At 42.9% G+C, this 20,101-nt stretch overlaps 1 protein-coding gene across 12 annotated transcripts in view; it reads right to left on the bottom strand.

Annotated features, from left to right (window-relative positions):
- KMT2C (lysine methyltransferase 2C) overlaps positions 1 to 20,101 on the bottom strand; it is a 199,161-nt gene that overhangs the window by 16,578 nt on the left and 162,482 nt on the right. For all 12 annotated transcript variants that reach the window (XM_065627531.1, XM_065627535.1, XM_065627534.1 and 9 more), the window contains 11 exons: positions 19,740 to 19,954; positions 19,548 to 19,621; positions 16,596 to 16,778; positions 14,071 to 15,951; positions 12,734 to 13,059; positions 10,353 to 12,175; positions 8,935 to 9,046; positions 8,053 to 8,131; positions 7,871 to 7,934; positions 5,623 to 5,855; positions 875 to 2,548 (listed from right to left, as the gene is read on the bottom strand). In XM_065627531.1, the coding sequence (XP_065483603.1) occupies positions 875 to 2,548; positions 5,623 to 5,855; positions 7,871 to 7,934; positions 8,053 to 8,131; positions 8,935 to 9,046; positions 10,353 to 12,175; positions 12,734 to 13,059; positions 14,071 to 15,951; positions 16,596 to 16,778; positions 19,548 to 19,621; positions 19,740 to 19,954 (6,664 nt within the window). The remainder of the gene's footprint in view (positions 1 to 874; positions 2,549 to 5,622; positions 5,856 to 7,870; positions 7,935 to 8,052; positions 8,132 to 8,934; positions 9,047 to 10,352; positions 12,176 to 12,733; positions 13,060 to 14,070; positions 15,952 to 16,595; positions 16,779 to 19,547; positions 19,622 to 19,739; positions 19,955 to 20,101) is intronic.

Raw genomic sequence — 20,101 nt, forward strand, 5'->3', positions numbered from 1 at the left:
TTATGAGTCTTTACTCATCTTGAATGTGTTTAAATTCTGTTTCAAGGATGTATTAAAGAGTTTAGGCAGTCACAAACCAAAACTGAGCAGAGACTAAAGATTAAAATAAAACAACAAGCAAACCTTGTGTATCGTACCTGCTCAGGAAGCAATTTCCTTTAGGTCTGTTTTTAAGAACTTTATAAACTGTTAAATCACATAATGCCATTAATACAAAGAATTAATGCTCCCTTCCATTAAAGTAAAATTAATTAGAAAAATATTCTGTAACACAGAAATCCAGCCATTTTAGGAGATTTAACGATTTCACGGTTTTGATAAAAATCCGAGAGCACAGTCTCTACTAAAATTGGAGACGGTATACGATTTTCACAGGCACAAAATGGGCATGGACTTGGTTCATTCACAGAACACTGCAGACCGTGCAGCTGAAGGGGTGTGAGGCCCAGCACCTCTGCAAAGCGCACGGCTCAGCCCATACAGGGCTAAGGTGGAGAACCAGAAACATCAGCATATAGATATACCATATACTGTGCAGAAACATCCTAGTAGGTAATTAAGAGTCAATACTCTTAAAATCTTGCCTTAATCTTGGTAAACATTAGGAAGGGGCATTTTTAAAGATGACTATCTATAGAAAAAAATAATTCAATTTTAATAATTTCTGAATACACTGATCTATGTAGTCATATTAAAACCTGTTTTGTAACACACATGATTTACTCATGGAGAAAAGGCAGAAGGGAGGTAAAAATTCCTGAGCTGCTTATTCCATCCTTGGGCAGGTAGGTTATCTCCCCACTTCTTCCCAAACACCCGCGGTGAAGGCACAAACCAGCCTTTCCTTGTATAACAAAACCAGTACCAGGCTCACCATTCCCTCAGCTGGATTCTGCTTCTCTGTTAACTTCGGATCCCCAGAAGCCTCCTCTTCTGTTCGGCCGCTATTCTCCGATTTCTGATTTAGAAGAGATGAGGACTTCTTATTTTTAAGCAAGTGTTTCAGCAATTCGTTCCCCGACTCCCCTTTCGCTGCTGGGACGCTGGCTGGTTGTGCCGGACTCTGAGCTGAAGAGGCAGGTTGTGATGCGACCTTCTCTTCTTCCACCTTAATACCAGCTGGATTTTCTGGTTTAGGCTCAGCTTGACCCGAGCATTGATCGGCCTCCGCCTTTTCTAGTTTAACTTCCTGAATGCTGGTGGGTGCATCTGGTGTAGCCTTTTCAGTCTCTGGATTTAGGCTCGGCTGTTTCTGGGGCTGGCAGTCCAGCTCTGGAGAGCTCTGGCTCTCTCCTGCGTTGGAGGTTGACGGGCCCGTTATCTCCGCTGACTCTTGCTCATCTTGATGACGTGAAAGTTCATTGGGGGTGTTAACTGTGGGGGTGGAGGTAGAATCAGAAACGGTTGGAGTTGATGGTGCCGTTATATCTGAATGCGGAGTTGATGGGGCTTTTATTGACTCGGCATCATCATCCTTTTTCTTTTTCCGTGTCCTTTTCTTTTTTCCTTTCTCCTCTGGGATGATGTCAGAATACAGCTGGATGAGAGACTGGCTTGATCCAGGGAAGTTTGCTGCCTGGGGCGCACCAGTGTCTGAACCACACGGGGCAGCGCTGCCGAGCACTGCGGGGGAAGGTACAGCCGAAGCAAACGGAGACCTGACTTGGTTCTGCGTGAAGGTGGCCCCAGGGAGATTCCCATGAGTTTGTTTTACGCTGTGGAAATTAGGGGCTCCACCTGGAACAGCAGATCCATCGGGTCCAAAAGCTGTAGGTCCCACTGGCCTTCGCTCACCACTTTGCATAAAATTTGTGGCAGGAGGCGAGGTCACAGGACCCTGCTGCAGGATTTGCCCCATCTGCTGCTGTTGATGCTGTGGAGACTGCTGAAGAGGTCGGGGGGTTGGTATGAAATCACAAGGTAGATCGGAATTAAAGAAAGGTATCTGAGATAAGGGTGGTTTGTTATTTAATTCAGACCCCATCATACCGTGCTGCTCCAGTTCCATTCTCTGCTGCAAAGCCCTCTGTCGATCTACCTCCTGCATGAGCTGAATGCGTTGCCGTTCCTGTTGCTCTCGTAAACGCTCCTTTCTTTCCCGCTCTTGAAAACTTTCACTAAAAGGGTTATTGTCCTCAAACTCCACCCTCGGTGGTGGCCCTGACTGTGCAGTTGTGTTTGGAGCAGGCACAGGAGCTGGTGTACCAGGAGTAATTGGCAACGGCGTCATTGGAGGCTGCATCCTTGCTGGGTTAATGGAAATATGACTCGCAGGGGCATTTCCAGGTTGCCACCCGGATAAATTGGGCATCCTGGTTGGGTTGGATTGCCCAGGGATCACCACTGCGTGTTGCTGATGCTGGAGCTGTTGTGCCACCATGGGGAAGCTCTGCTGATTCATTGCTGGTGACGTTCCTCCTGGAACCATGGGTGGTGGGGCCTGGACACCAGGCATCATCGCGTGGGGGGCCATTCCACACTGCTGCTGCTGCTGCTTGATTCGATATTCCTCAATTAGTTCCGCATGCTCTTTCTGCTGCTTTCGAATCTAGAAATTAAAAAAGTCATTATTCAGCTCTGACATGTACTGACTATGTAAGCGGCATAAAACGTGTAACTCACCATTATCATTTCAGTAGACAATGACCTTCAGGCAAAACCAGCATTTCTGCACAGCCTTATTTTTGCTCCCTTTTCAAGGCTAAAAGCCTTTATTTAATTAGAAATACTATCCATCCCAAAATTTCAGGAAAAATAACAGTGCCTCCAAGTTCAATTTATGTACCAAGACTACACTGTGCTACAGAATACACAAACCTAAACCAAAAGTGGTCCTTGTCCTACAGATCTTACCAGCCATGCACAGCATAACAACAGTGGGAACAGACAGGAAAAAGGAAGCAGTGAGGTGGATGACCTTCCGAGATAAGCAAAGATTTTTAAAATATGTATTTGAAAAGTTTGTGGCAAAACAGTGAGGTACATTCCCATTTATTCACAGGCAGATGCTCAAACATCACACGCAGCAGCTGAAAATGGCAACCACTGCTCAAAAATCTACAATTTTAGGATGAAAATAAACTCAAGTTGCACATTAAATGTTAAGCCTAGTAGTTTATCTTTAAGGCAAGCAGGAGAAGCCAATGGGAAGATACGACAGTGTCAACCAGAAAAGAAAGAACATTTCAGAAACACAACAGATACCGGCTATACCACTCTGAAAAAATAAAAGGCTTTGTAATCCACTGGTTAATAACGCATACGTTATGGAAAATCTCTCTCTCACTTCTGTTCATTAGATTGTGACTTTCACTACTTCGCTTTGCTGTTTGTACTGATAGAAAATGTCCATAACATAATTAAAAATGTTTGATAGCACTCTGCTTTATCAGAGGCGAAGGACAAGCTGGAAAGCTCAGGACAACAGAGATACTACAGGAGAAACTCCAGAACGCAGGACCAGAAGGCTATTCATGCGGTAATCTCAGGTCCAAGATAATTTATAAGCTCTGGCTTGGCACTGACACCATCAGGGCCACTGCATAAAGCCACCAACGGGATCGATCTGCACGGCCCAGTCCAGCGCTCTGAGACTTCTCGGTGGGTGCAGAGCACAAAACTCCTGTTGGCTCCGCACGCCTGGACAAGGAGGCGTCCGAACCACCGCGTCCTCCCAGCATCTGCAGGGGCCCATCAGCCACGGGGCTAAACCCAGAAGGAGCTGAGATCTGAAAGGACCAGCACCAACGACGCCCTGCGCAGATCGACCTGGTGATGTTAGCGGTGTGGGGGAGAACTTATCAGCAGAGCTGATCGGCGCGGGCCCCGTGCCAGCCCGCAGCAGCTGAAGTGTCCCGGCCGCAGGGACAACACGGCTGTGTCCACACGGCTCCGCTCAGCACCTGCCACCCAAACCCACACCGCCCACCAGCCCCGGCTTCTCTGCACCTCTGACCAGCACCAACAACTCACAGGGATCTTAGAGCGCTTTTCTCTCTATATACATAAAGACTCGGCCTTTTTCAAAAACCAACAGAAGCTTGATTACAGAAGAATTACCTGATCTGATCTGAAAGAGCAGTGAATTGCTTCAAATAGAAGGTCCTTAAAAATATACTTCAAGAAAACCCTATTTAAGCTCCTACTAGGTGTGTAACAAAGTGCTGTTTAGCATGTGGATAACTGGTCTAAATCAGTGGTTGAAGGGGAATGAATGGCATTTACCAGTAGTATATGAAAGTTAAGTTTAAAAATGAAAAATAAAAGAACCTTAATTCTGGGGCACTAAGTGAATCTGCCAGCAATGCCACGATTAGCAGCTGTTACTTCAGCGTAACTCCACTGTAAGGCTAGATTGACGTATGTATAAGATTGGTTAAAGTGATTTCTTTTGCATTTATTCTACTTGTGATTCACTGTGGAAGGGAAAAAAGAAAAAGGAAGAAATGATGTGGACAGAATTTATCTGATCTATCCCTCTTCCACATAGTGGAGACGAGCCAACTAATATTCTACCCAGTGCATACCCAGTCTTGAAGCAACGCAGGACCAAGAACTTGAGGGTCAGGTATCACTAAGGACTTCATTCGAAGCTGTCTGCTGCCAATTTTTCCCCTAATAATAATAAAGGATAATTCTAAAGTATTTTCATGTTCAGCATGTCTATTTGTTCCTGACTACAAAAAGACTTTTCACCCATACCGTAAGGAAATATCATGCCAGATAATTTATAAATGATGTCTTGAAGAACACAGCATTCAGTACTGTTGACCAAACCGTAGATTCATCAAAGCTATCACAGGTCTAACTTTAATCTCACTTTCTATAATCACTGTTATATGATGAAGCAACTGAAATTCCTACTGAAAAGGAGGGAAGGGAGGGAGGGAGGGAAGGAGGGAGGGAGGGAGGAACAACCCAGTGAAAGTGGTTACACGTTGGAACTGGGGCCCAGAGAGGCTGGAAAATCTCTACCCTTGGAGACCTAGAAAACTTGGCTGACAAGGTACAAGGTACAAGGTTCTGCTTTCATCAGGAGACCAGACGATTTCCAGATATCCCTTTGACCTGTAATATTCGATAATATAACAGATAACACACTGATGATCAGTGTCTAGGAACTAGACAGATCATAAAACTACACTAACATTAAGGATGTAATGAAAAGAGCTTTTCGAACAGCAACATTTTACTGGTATATAACCAAGAGGTTCTGATCGCATAAGGACACCTGAAAAAACCCGAGCTATGAGGTTTATTCAAGCCTGAAACACAGAGCCCTACACTCTCAGAATTTTCTCCTTCGCAGCCTGAATCTTTCATTTACGCTTTTCATGGTGCCAGGAACTCTGATCCAAATCATTTTGCTAAGCAACCTCTCCTCTTCCCAAAGCCCAGCTTTTTGTCCTACCTTTTGCCGTAGCATATTCTCCTACAACTCCAGTGTCACCAGCAATTCAGGGTAATGCAGTTACACACAAAATATGACAGGGAGTGGCTCCCTTTAAACAAGTTCCACTGTATTTGAGCATTTCAACTCACTTTTAGGAGATGTAAAGCAATGCGTCATACCAGTACGACAGCTTAGTATTAAGCTGATGGGTTTTGATTCCAGATGATTACCTGTTCCAGCTGTTTTTGGACCATACTTTGCTGCTCAGTAACATGTTTAAGCTGTTCCGCGTCTTCTTCTGGGAACTCACGGCCAGCTTTCTTGGCTGTGCGCTGTTTTGCTGAGAGTGCCTTTTTTGATTTTCTGTGTGCTCCAATTTGCTCCTCCAGGTACTTCTGTTGCATTTGAAGAAGCTGCTGTGTATCTTGCAGCCATTCCTCGTATTGCTTTCTTTGTGAATCATCTAAAGAGAAATGATATAAAATATGATCTCATTCTGGGGGTGAGTTCTCAATCCTACTTTTTAGAGACGAAGTTTATCTGGTTTCCCCCTTGTTTTATGAAACTGTTGACTGAGTTCAGCCAAATTAGACAGAGGAGTTGAGCCCTCAAGACATACTAAGCTCTTGGAGTGATTCGAGTAAAGGAGAGATCCAAATTACTGCCTTTATTGAGAGAAAGCAGTTTTAACATAGTCTCTTACTATCAAGAGACACCAGCCTGCTCTCTAACCAGTAAATGTGTGCTTGCTGACTTTGGAAGCAGCTACAGAACCTGGCGGTCCCTGCCCTGCCATGGAAGATGGGACGTGGAAAGACTCTGGAAGTGCCCAGGTAGAGGTAAAGAGACTGGGGAGTAAGGACACAAATTTACAGGAGACACGGCCTTATTAATTGTAGTGTCTGCAGAAGAGTTTTGTACATAAAAATCTATTTTTATTACTACTTCACAGAAGAAAAAATCTTCAACATCCATCAAATATTCTTGAAACGAAAGAAAGATATTGCCTTCTTTGTAAAAATAACCTTCTCTCAGTCTTCCGCACCAGTGCGTTTTGCTCCCCACAAACAAATGTTCTCTCATTTAGGTTGTAACTGGGCCATTACTCTTTTTAAAAATGAGCAATGCTCATCTGCTACGAGCTCTCAGATGTTTTTCTCAAGGCAAAACAATCCTGTCTGGTAACATTTGATCCACAATACGCCCAGAAGGCAAGGGAGAAGGTTTGGTGACCGCATCTTGTGTCATGATGGCATTGTGGCAGCAAGCTGGGTGGCCAGGAATACAGTGTGGATTTTCCTTGTAAAGACAGTTTGTTTAATAAAGATACCCACACAACAGTGTGATTTCAATATAACCATGTGCTCCAGTCCCCACCACCATCTACTTTAACAGTCACTGTGGTAGGAACAGCCATCGACTCCAGCAGCTCAACAAAATCAATTTGGAGCCAGCTGCAGTCCTGAGGGGCGCCCGTTCTTTTAACAGTAAATTCTGCAAAACTAATCACCTGAAGGGACAATTGAGTGGAAATGATGGAGAATAACTGCGGATAGGAGCAACGTGAAAGTGCAAATGAAAGTAATGAAATATTAACAAGTTCCGGGTAAGAGTAACTACTGCTGAAATGAGAAACAGATTTTCTCAAGTGCGCTGAACCACCACACCCCCAACCAGAGCGAAGCCACTGCCGAGTGCTACGTCTAATTTCACCAATAACTAATACAGAAAACACTACTAAAACTTCTCATGGCATATTCAGCACTGCTACTCCAGTTACTGGAAAAGGTAAAGGTCTTCTGTTCTTTACTCATTAATATCAAGTAAAGTTTTTGCAGTGACAGAAATACTTTTTTACACATGGTCTTCCTCTCCCAACCTACGCTCAATTTTAATTTCTGATAATCAATCTCCTTCTCATCATAAGGACTAGGACTTATAACTGATCTAGGGCAAGCAGAAATAACGAATGCAAAATACTATGTATTTCTACTTTCAAAAATTGTGGTTCTCAGCCAGTCTTGCTTAACTAATGCCTGGTAAGCTTTTTTTGGTATTTTTGAAAATTAAAATGGTGCAGAACAAAATGGTTTGCTTCTTAGATAAAAAATACCTCAGCAATACAGACTGCTGCTCTCTAGGAACTCAGAATACCACAACAAAACCAAAACCCAGTTTTTTGAGACAGCAGTCTGTCAGTTAATAGATTACTATACTCACACAAATCCAACTAATGCTAATTTTCTGTTTATTCTGTTTCTCTCTTTCCTCATGGTGGTTTTTTTTGGGATAGCTTTCTAGAAAAAATGTTAGTATCTTTTACTATGTTCCCCTTTCTTAATTGGTACCATAATGATGAAAGGACACAATTTTTAAAAGATTTTGAGACATGAGCTATTTACGGTCATTTTATTTAAAAAGATAACAAAACCACTGAATGAAATGTAACATGAAATAAATTATTCAATCTGTACTTACTGACAAAACCAGGACCAAAATTTGGAGGATTAGGTCTAGACATCTGAGGTGTCAAACTTCCGTCCTAGAAATTTCAGTAAAGCATATAGACAAGGAAATTAAATCATGATTCAATTTAAACCCCCCCCACTAGTTATCATGATCAAGCAATTCTGTTGTAACCCCCTATCAAGTTGTATTACCTGTGTAATCGCCTGCTGCATGTGATTTTGGCCATCACTGGTCTGAGCCCCTGGCACTGGCTGACCCATAAAGGGAAACCTATCGATATATAAACAGAAAGTGAAAACATAATTTGAAAAACTGGTGGGTATTTTAAGGGAGAGACAACCTTGTGTTTCACTGAGCTTAAACAAAACGTCCAGATATTTTACAGACATCTGCCTGAACTTCTGTACCGAACTTTTTCAACATCTGGAGAATACTAATTCTCATTTGATGCTACAACATTTTGGCCTTGGTTGAAACTATAGCATTTTACACTTGTCAGAGAGATTAAACATGATGTACTGTGCTAGAACAGTGAATACACACAAAAAAAGTATCTGAATTTTATATATATAATGATACAAAAAAAGAGAGATTTAACAGATTTAGATATCATTGTGAAGTGTGCACTGTTCACAGCTCCTTTTGTCCTCAGAACAGATTTAAGAAAGGATGAAACTTCCATTACTTGGGTTAAATCTCAATTGTAGTTTGCATTAAATGATACGCTGCAACACGAGCTTAACGGTTACATGGCCATCAAGAGTTGTCAAACACAATGCACAGGAGATAAGTGGAAAAAGAAGAAAAGCATCAGCAGTGAAGCCATGTTGACTTTTCTGACTGATGACATTACAACTGGAACACAAGCCTGATTAGTTTTAAAAAAAATTATAGTTTCTACTGCCACACTGGTTTTGTTCTTCGGAGATAATTTTGTATTAGCATGGCCTATGAACTATGACAAAAATATCTTTTCCACTTGCAAATTTTTCATTTCCAGTGCAGTTTCCCTTAGCTCTATCATTTCCTTTTACATTTTGTAGCCCTAACGAACGGTATCAAGTGTTGCCTACCTGTTCATAACCATCGGTGGCATCCCCATGTTACTCTGTGCCATGACTTTGTTGATCCCCTTAAGAGCTACCATTTTTGCTTTCATTATGGGATCAGTAATTGCATCAAAGTCTGTAAAAGAAAAACAGTAAAAGTGAATTACACGGCTGAACATTACATGTTATTAACTGGAACTGACTTATTTAGATCTAGTTCATGCATTGATCATCAGTAAAAAAACCATCACCGCACTACTATTTCACACTACTTGTCTTCTCCACTTCAAAATTCATGGTTATTATGCAGTTTCCTATATCTATATCCCCAAAGGAAGGTTAGTCCAGCAGCAACTGTTCTTCTCAGCCATGACATGCAAAGAAAAAAGCAGGTCAGTCTGAGAAGGGCTCTAAACCAAACTTGGCCTATGACCCAACAGGTTAATAAATTCTATTTACAGGTTTAAGAATCAGGAAGACGAGTTGTTTCTGTGAGTTCAGTTGGCAAAACTGACACAGAACCACTAACGTACAAAGAAAACCTGCTTAGTGGCTCCGTAATTACCGGTAGCACTACAGGCAGAAGCCATATACAGCACCTGAAAAGACCATTAACATGGAGAACTTGGCCTCTTTCCTGCTGTCTCTCCCAGGATAAACGGGATTACGGAATGGCTGAGGTTGGGAGGGATCTCTGGAGGGCACTGTACCCCCACGAATAATGAACTGTGATTTAGGGGGCAGGTTAGATTTGTCTTTTGCACAAACAGCCTTGATGGCCAGTGAAGTCACGAATAACACATTTCTAAAAATTTCATTCTTCATTAATAACAAATAACAGTGATGGTCTTTATCTGAATGCTCAAACTGCTATGTTATATTAAACTGGAAACTACAGTTTATCTTAAACACTTCGAGTATGTGCAGTTACTGGTGATATTTCTGGGTCATGCCTGGATTATGAGTTGGTAATACAGCTTTTAATAATCCCTTTCCTTAAGACACACTGAACACTGGGAAAAAAAAAAAAGTAATAAACCAACCATAAACAGAAAATTGATAGATCAAACATCAAAAGGTCAGCTAATGCACTTGATCATCTAATTTTGTTTACAAAGGGTGCATTTAGACCACAACACATATGAGAAATTGAAGTATAAAGAGAATATGTGACAGAGTTGATGTCAGAAAAATCAGCAGTAACACAGTTACCCTGATCCTGGTAAAACCAACAGCAGCCTTGCCACAGGGGTTCAAAATTTCACCTACATGCTTCATTTCCAGACTCCCAATGTATGACCAGACAAGCTGGTTTTTGTTATGCCACCTTCAAGCTCCACATATCTACCTATTTCTTTCAGTGCTATGGGTTATTTAACTATTTATTGTTATGTTTTTATACAACTAATTGGGACACACACACAAGAAGATCAGCCACATACCAATATTGGGGAAAAAGGGCTCCGACCGTTGGCGAATCATGGCTTGCATCTGTCGCTGCTGCTGCTGCTCCTGTCGCTCCTGATCCAAAAGGTCCTGCAGAAGAAGTGGCTGTTCCTCCAGCAGAAGCGGTCGCTCTCGATTTTGCTGCTGAGCTAATGGTTGAGGGAGCATCATCTGTTGGGGACCAGATATGCCACTAGGGCCGGGACGATTTGTTACAGCCACAGTCTGATTAGATGTCTGTCCCGTCCCAAAGTTATGATTAGCTGACTGACCCTGAATAAATCCTGCATTGGGTGACCCTTGAGAAAAATTATGGTTTATCCGTGGAACCATGGTCAAATTGGAATTTAAAGTGTTCTCCAAGATCTGTCCGCCAGGTGTCATTAGCGTTTGTGGAATACCTGGTGCGTGGTTCATTTGTGGTGTTGGCAAAGACTGAGATGGAGATCCCAGAGTCGTTGCTTCAGCGTTATCGGAGCTTTCATTAGCCAGCAAACTGGAGAGGACTGGTGTGGACCCAGAAATACTGCAGGAACTTACTGCTCCTTGGACAGGTAGTGGAGCAGATCCCTGAGCATCTGGACTAGGCACAGTTGCTTCTTGACTAGGAACAGCAGTAGTTTTATCAGGGAATTCTGGGTTAGCAGGCTGTGCAGCAGCCTTTTCTCCATCCTTTAACTCCACTTCAGCAGCCTGTTGAGTAGTTGTGGATTCAGCATTTCCCTCACTTTTTTCATTTTCATTCTTCTTTTCCTCCTGAGTGTTTGGGGAAAGTACTTCTGTTTTAATTTCATTTTTTGCAGCAGATTTCTTCTGTGGAGACTGGGTCTCAGGAGGGGAAACAGTTTTATCGCTTTGTTCTTTCTGTTTTGGTTCTTCTGTCTTGCCCTGGATATCTAGTTTGTCATCAATGGGGACACTAAGATCTAGTTCTTCATTAAACATTCCTTTCTTATCCCCCACATCAAGGTCTGGGTCTGTGTATGCAATTATGTCGAATTCCCCAGATCTTAGAAGATCATCAAGGTGAGGATCATTGGTTTCCAAATTATCTAAAGTGTCCAGTTCATCTCCTTTTCCATCCTCTGTGTCTAGATTCAAATTTTCCAGATCTTCATCATCTAAATCCTTGACTTCAACTCCCTCGAGGTCTTTCACATCCAAATCCTTTACAGCAGGATCATCAGGATCAAGCTTTTCTTCTAGACCATCACTTGGCTGGTTGGGAATCTGCAAATTTGCAGATTCATCACTTGGTGCAGATGTAGACAAAGGTGGTCCTGGGAACGCATCAGCAACTGGTGGGTGACTTAGAGAACGTATTACAAGTGCAGGTGGGTTGTCGGGATTGATTTGATCCTGCTGGGATTGTGACATGTGCTCCAAACTCGTCGACATCTGCAACTGGTTAGGTAGAGCTTGCGAATTATGTCTCAGTGGTTCTGCCTGTCTTGGGCCCGGGAACTCCTGCCTGGGTATGAACCCCGCGTGTCGCTGGTGTTGCGCTGCTGCATCCATCACGTTTGGAGCGGAAGGATTAAAAGGCAGCCTCGGCCTCCCGTCAGGAGCTCTGTGCCGTAACTCGATAAACGCCTGACCCAAGATGTTGTGCTGCTGAACTGGAATTCCCTGCGGAGGAAAATGTTGAGAGATCCCGGACGCGTTGTTAATTTGTGGGTTGCTCACTGGCCGAGGCATGTCAATAGACAGAGATCTTCTCAGCTGCGGGGGAACTCCAGGGCGTTGCATCGGCTGCTGAGGACCCAGGAAACGTTCTTGACCTGATGGTGGACCATGGCCACCTCCTGGAAACCCGTATCTAAAATCAAATATGAAAGACTAAATCATCTTTTTTTTTTTTTTGGTCTCAGGACTGCCTAGTCTGGCATATCTGACTAAATAGCTATTCAGTGAAATGCTTTACATGATGCATTCATTAAGATACTTACATAAATATTTTGAATAATTACGCTTACATTTAAATGAGCTTTATGACTACAATAAAATAATTGCTTTAATTATGTTTAATAAACAACCTGTTTTCAATTCCAATAATAATAATAATGGATAGAAAATGCTGACATTAAGAACTATCTTAGTAAATAAACTACATGTTAATGCAACTCAGTGTAAAAAAATAATAGTGTGGATTTTCAAGTTACTGAAATAAATCCAAAATACTGAAAGCAATCCTGAGATGACTATGTACGTCAACACTGGCATTCATGTTACACCATAGCATTCACAGTAAAAATGGCACAGGCAGAAGTTGATGTTTGATAACATATTCATTATAAATGAAAACAAGAATATTATAATTTCTGTAAATGTAGAGCTACCCTGTAATATTCTGGGTTTAGGAGAAGAAAGAGCTTACCTAAGACCATGAGGTCTCATCCCCATGGTGTTCATATCACCTGGAAATTGGGGCCTGTTGAACTGCCCATCAGCGGGAAATGGTCCACGTTGGTCTTTTGGGTACACGGTGAACCTTGGTCCGCCCGGAGGGACAACAGAGGACCGAATATTCCCAGGGTACGGAGGAGGAGGGCGGTTAAAAATTTGATTTAAGTTGTCTTGCTGCCAATGCTGAAGAGGAGCTGCATGAGCAGGAGCTGCTGCCTCCTGCAAGGCTTTTTCCTGACGAACCGCGTTCTTCTTCTGCTGCTGTTGCTGTAGAATAATTTCACGTAATTTCTGGCGCTGTTTAAAAAAAAAAAAAATCATCGTGCTTGACACTGCAGTTGATGTATTTTGAAGTGTTACACTCTGCTAGGTTAAGCCTTTTGGAGGAAAGAACCTACTGTAATCAACCCATAAATTAGAAGAGGGATCAAATGGTGCAAGACGCTGGTAACGCAACTTAATCTCCAGACCTCTTGTGAAAGTGTACAGTGTAAACCCATTTTACCAATGAACATACAAGCAACTCTTTCCCTTTTTCCTATTCCAATAACACAGGCCCTTTTATCACATGAAAAAAGTGCATTCTGAGACAGAAATGTGACTACAGGCCCACTGAATAAAATTCAGCAAGAGGATTACACGAAAGCTGCAGAATTTACCCTGACTCTGTATAATAAATCTTACCAATTTTTCCCAATATATCCACTTCCCATCGCTGCTTCCAAACAAAAGACTGAGCAGTTTTCCACAAGCTGAATGTAATTCTGTGTCTCAGAAGAGCTGTCTGCCCAACCTCACTGACAAAAGCCTGGACTGAACGGGCCTCCAGAAAAACCGTGACCAATAGTAAGATTCACCTTAACACATCAGCCGACAGAAGAAATGAGATGTCTAGTCTGAGATCTTTGCCTCTACTCCCATTTTCAGTCAGTGAACAAGTCACCGACAATCAGTTCTACATCTCATCTATTATAGCATAGAATTAATTGTCCTTTCAAGGTGTTTTTTTCTCACGCTGTAAATAAAAGAGCTATTACAGACCAACCATCTATATCTTCAATGGCTTCAAAGAAGGTCTTTGCTTCCTTTTCAAATCTTCTCCTCCAAACTCCTTAGAAGTACTGATGTTTCTATAGTCTGTATTTTGTGGTTCTATTCAGGAGGACCAAATTAAAATACTAAGTGAATGAAGAGAATTCTGTTATATAGCTGTGTTTAATGGCAAGGAACTTCAAATATTAACAAGAATCAGAGAAATTCTTCTACTTACGACATTTTAATACCATCAGAATTAAACACTATTCTCACCTGTCTTAACTTCTCAGTATCTGCTTGAGACATATTCATGGTATTCTGCGTATCCGTAACTCCTGCAGTGGGTGCCACGCCAGGAACTTGTGAAACTTTGGGAAATTGTTGTCCTTGAGAACTCATTGGAGAATTTGCAGATGCGTTGAAGTTGCCCTCCGATCCAGGCCGTGTCTGATCAGCAGCATCATGGGCCAGCTGAGCAGTTCCAAAGGATTCTGGCTGAGGTCTCGGAGTCATTGGCGGTTGATCATATGGGTCACGTGCAGGAGCAGCTGGGCCATGGCTGAAAGAATCCGTAACTGCAGGTCCTGGAGGCCTGGGAGCCTGAGAACACGGATCTGATGGCCTGACAAAAGTGCCCTGCAACCTGTTTTGTGGTGCCTGCAGGAAAGGATCTCTATTTGGCATTAGTCCTGGTCTTGTCATTGCAGGCCTGTTAAAACTCTCTGGAATCCCTGGCCTTGGAGTTGCTGGTTGCTGAGAATAAGGATCATTAAGAACCGGCCTGGGTGTTCCAGGAGGTTGGGCGTACGGATCAGAATGTCTCTGGTTTGCTGGGGACTGAGCAAATAAATCCGCTGGCTGAGCAGGTCTTGGTGTTGGTGGTTGCTGCATGTATGGATCAACCGTGGCGGGCCGAGGAGTTCCTGGAGGTTGGGCGTAAGGATCAGCAACCGGCCGAGGAGTCCCGGGAGGCTGGGCGTAAGGGTCCTGAGAAGCTGGCCTTGAAATGGGTCCAGACTGGGCGAAAGAATCGCTCTGTTGTCGCACTATCCGGGGCGGGTGGGCAAAAGGTTCCTTTATGGCAGGGTGGGGGGTGAGGGGAGGCTGGCTGTACGGATCGTTAGGCTGATTATGGGAGAAGTTGTCCACCGGCCTCGGTGTCAAAGGGGGCCTCTCGTAGGGATCGACAGCGACGCGCCTTGGTGTGGATGGCATCGAGGCGTAAGGATCTTGCGGGGACTGAGGTGGGCGCATCGGGGTTTTGAAAGGCCCAGGGCTGCCATCGACGGGAGTAGGAGTAGGAGCCAGCGGTGGCCGCGCGTACGCGTCGGCAGGAGTTACTCTCTGTCTTGGAAACGTCTCCGTCCTAGGTGCCGGCTTAGTGAACGGATCGCTGCTCCCAGGAACCTTCCCCGACTTCTCCATAGCTATGGGCAACCTTGGGACCCCCAAGGGTTTGGAGAACTGCTCCGGTGCCATCACAGGCCTGGGTGTGTCCGGGGGCTTTGCATAGGGGTCGCTGCTACCTGGAGAGGAGGAACAGGAGTCCCTGACGGGTGACGGCCTGCTTGCTGACGGTTCTGTCACCTGAACGGGCCTAGACACGGACGACTGCGGTGCGCAGTTATCTAACGGTGCGATGGAACTCCTTCTACCAAAGCTTTGGTTCATGGGTGCTGGTCTAGGCGTTCCCACCATTTTAGCGTATGGATCCATGGGAGAAGGAGGTCGTGTGTTTGTGGAACCCGGAGAAAACATCTGTTGTGACGATGTCTGAGGAGTCTGAGACTGAGCCAGTGAATCGTGTACTGGGATTCGGGCCGGGGTAGGAGGTGGGGCTTGTGGTTTTAGGAACACGTCATCTGAGGATGCTGATGTAGGCGCAGCAGGTAGCTGCTGCTTTGTGAAGAGATCCTTATGGAATGTCTGTTGTGCAGGAGACATACTGCCATTGCCAGTCTGGGGCGTTAAGGGGCTCTGGATCCCGCTGCTCGGTGTGTCTGAGCCAGACTGGTTCAGAAGCTGTTGTGAACCAAACTGCTGCTGCTGCTGTTGTTGCTGCTGCTGTTGCTGCTGCTGCTGCTCATTTTTCACTTGTTCAAGCTTCTGCGTGGCTTCTATTTTGGCTTGCTGCTTACTTTTTTGCCGCATTTGCTGTTTTAAATTATGAGGAAAAAGGTGAGACTTGTAAGTCCAGGGTATGCAAAAATCTTTCTGACGACTGAATCTATAATTAAAACTTTAAGACACATCGAAGATCAATTATAAATAATTGTAAATTGCAAATTTAAAGGCAATGGGAGCAGAGGGCCTAGCTGTTTGTAACGTTCAATTACCTTGACATGCACCTTGACTGCCTGGGAAGAAGCATTTCCCAGGCTGCCTAAAGAGCTGCGCTGCTTTCCAACCTCAGGCTGAAGATGAAAGGTTACTGACAGACGCAGCCCTGATGGCAGAGAAATGGGCTCCCAGAGACAACCAGCCCAGTTTGAAGCAGTAGTCTGCAGGACAAAGTCACTGCTATATAGGGTATAAAAACCAAACTACTGCACTAGCCAGCCATACAGAGAAAGAATAACTTATTTCCATAATAGGCAGGATTTAAGAGTTTTAAAACAAAGTTTTCTAACATTTATAAGCAGCGTCTCTTCTGATAGCACCTATTTTCTTCCTACGCAGAATGGCTGACTTCATACTCCTCTACAAAGAAAGATTAAAATTGATTTTATTACAACAGATTCCAACAAAGCAATAAAAAGCTGGAAGAAAAATAACAAAACACTCTAAATGCAACACACCTGTCTGAATTTCCATTCCTGCTCATGTTCCGATTCCCTCTGTTTTAATGGATCTTTAAAGAGATCAGAGTCGATGCGTGCGCTAGGATCAATGCTATCCTGTTGCTGCTGCCTTTTCATGGAGTCATTTGACATCTGTACTTTATTGATGCGCAAAGCGGCTCTATTATCTCTGGCTTTTTGCTGGGAAAAGATTAAAAAAAAATGCAGTTAGCCTTGTTTTCTTCTGCTAAGTGTGAACACTGTATGTGTTATTCCTACAAAATCTACCACCAAATTATTTGTACAGTCTGTTTTAATCACACACGTGCTTGTGGAAACTCACTTATGCACTTCCAAACAGAAAATACTTCACCTCTATAGAAATTTTGCGTTTAATATACATGAGAAGAACGAAGGAGTTATGAGCAGTAGAGATTTTCTATATATTAGTAATGTCTGTTCAGGTACTGTGCTGTGCCAAGAAAGCATGAATCCTACCAGTTTACCTTTCAAATCACATACTGGTGTGGTCTGCAATCTGAAGACATGAGCACAGCAGATGATGTTTCGATCAATAAAGGCCACTAATGTGGAGAACCTCAATGACAAGAAAAATACAGTCTACTCCATTAAACAGCCTCTATAGATCTCAGTCTGTGTTAAGTTAGCAGTATAAACATAGGATATGGGCCTACGGATCAGGAAAAATTGGATGGAAGAACAGCAATTCCTCTTCAATGAGGCATTTTACAGCCATCCTGACACTTTAAAGCATCTAATGGAAGTTTCAAAGAGTCTGTTTTACCACCAATCTAGGATGTGATTCCTTTTCTGAAACAAACCCTCAGATCTTCTTTTTCACAATTTTATTCGCAGTTGTCAAGTAGAGGCTGCCCAGCAGAAAGGCTTTAATCCTTCCCCTCCAACAATGAAACAGTGACATGGATGAGAGCACCAGTGTCACAGTGGCAGAAAAATTAAGTGTCATTTTTCCCTATAAGTGATGGGACTGCACATATAAAGGAAGTAAAAAGCCTACAGTGAACATTTACTAATGTTCTTCTGAATTTCATTTCTAAGGTAGCCTTTACTCAACCCCACAGAGTGTAAGTCCCTCAGGAGAGGAACCACAAGACCTTCCTTGCGGGTGCAACGTCAGGAACACAAGCAGCACCAGAACAGCAAGAGCACACGGACTGTGACTTTGCTGAGGAAATAACTGCTCCTTGCTGGGTACATACTCATGCGTGCACACTCCTCCCAAACACAAACGGAATGATTTTTGCAGCTGCTTTTTTGAATATCCATCAGGAGAACAGGACTGCATTTGTTAATAGCAATGAAAAAGAAAAAAAATCAGTAATAGAAATAATTGTGAAGTGATAAATGCCTGGATAAAAATTCGCCCATGTAAGTGGATAGTATCTTATAAATACTACACCAAAGGAATCACCAAGATTAAATATAACACGGATAAGATGACATAGAGGCCTAAAGGTGCTGAAGTTACAGCCCTAAATAAAATGCAGAATAATGATGATGCCTCAGTGATACAGAGAAGACAACAGAGTATTATTCTTTCAAGTGGAAAGGGGTCCAGAAAGATCAACAACTCCACTTCCCACATTGAGTCTGGGGTAATGATTTATCCTCTACAAGTTGTCAGCGAGATAAGGGGATTTTTTAATTCGGACAGTAGGAGATCATGTCGGTATTGTTAAGTTCTGAGTCATCAACATGCATGGGAATCAGATTTGCTTACTAATGGGACTGTATTAAAGAAGTGTAGGTGGGGGGAGGCTAGGAGACTGAAAACATAACCCTGCAAAATCCACAGACATCTACAAAGTCTGAACGACCATCCAACTGTGTTTAAACAAGGTTTTTTGGAGCATGGTTTAGTGCTAGAGTTAGGTTATGGTTGGGCTTGATGCTCCTGAGGGTCTCTTCCAACTGAAACGATTCTATGATTCTGTTCTATGCTGTTGTGAAAAAATGAAGAAAAGATGAGTACCAGGAGAGACTGGAGATGTGACAGGAAATGAAAGAAAAGGACATTTGCTAACAATAGCTGGGACGGTCAAAACAAATGAACAATAAAGGTTCTGAGATTTGCATGTGAACAGGCTTCAACCAAGAGGTTTCAACAAAGCATAAGGGTCGCCCTTTGAATGGCTGAAGTTCTACTGAACAGAACCAATGACCACGTAACTCCAGATAGCTACAAATACGTGTGTTCACTTGACTCAGGTGGGAAGAAGGTGAATGCTTTTGGAGAGAAATGCAGAGCCCTTCACACTCCCCACAACATGGAAAATAACAAAAGAGTTTCCACTTCAAAGCAATAGCAGAGAGTAAGTAGTGAAGTGGAACAGCAAGGCAAGAACACGGGAGGAGAAGAAAACGAGGAAAGTTGGGATGTGAGCACTGACGCCTCTGGAAAGGTTGATTCAAGAGGTGAAAGGCTTCAGCGACTCTACTGGGGCAAAAAATAAGATGAGAGAGAGGGGAAGACGAGAGAGAAGAAAATCACATAATGGTTTATTATCCTTCTGAAGAAACTGGTGAGATCCTGTGCAGAAAGAGACAGAGCAAATCAGACTTGAGGCATAAATCGAATGTAGCAAAGAGGCAGCGGGAAACACAAACGTTCTTGTCTCAGCTGATGTCTTTAGATGGCACAATACTAATATAGTTTACTCCAAGGCTGAAAAGCCCAGAAAACAGGTAGAAGTATTCAGAGTTATAAGTTAGAGAGGCATTCCTGGAGTAAGTGAACTTTCGTTGACCCTAGAACTTCATTTATTGAAACAAACAAACACACACACAAACACCCCAAAACAAACCAAACCAAACCAAACCTCACACAAAACAAACAACAACAAAAACACCACCAAAACAAATGAAAACCTTATAAATGAACTATATTTTTGCTGGAAGTATATAAATGCAGGTGGTAGTCATTCTTACCACATATGGAGCCCTCTCCTGGGAGCTCGCCTTCCTCCACAGTTTAGCAATCTGCTTCACTCTTGTAGCCCAGTCTGCAACCAGAAAAAATAAGTTAATACGCAAAGCTTTGATAAGTCTATTTTATGTTCTTTCAAATCAAGATGCATAAATTTCTACAAAATATTTAACTTTTTTCAGTAAATCACTCACCTGGGAATTCTTCCTTTAGGTTCGGGAAGTTGATGTTTGTATAGAGAACAGGTGCTACAGTTGCCATTTCACCCAAAGCTTCTTCCTTTTCCCACTTCAGGGTGCTTCTTTGAGCATTGGACATCGTATCACCTTCGCCTTCCAACGGTGGAGCAGATGGTGCCCACGAGCTGTTCGGATCACTTACCATTGGATTGAAAGCTGGATTCTTATCCCTGACAAATCAGAAAAGGGTTTTGTTTTATAGATAGATAATATTTAATTATTCAATATTTATATATCAATATTTAAAAATAAAAAAAAAAAAAGAAAAAAGAAAAGTACTTAATTCTATTTGCTATTTCAGCAGTGAACAGGCTGCA

This window comes from Caloenas nicobarica, chromosome 2 (assembly GCF_036013445.1).
Source record: "Caloenas nicobarica isolate bCalNic1 chromosome 2, bCalNic1.hap1, whole genome shotgun sequence".
NCBI classification, from domain to species: Eukaryota; Metazoa; Chordata; class Aves; order Columbiformes; family Columbidae; genus Caloenas; species Caloenas nicobarica.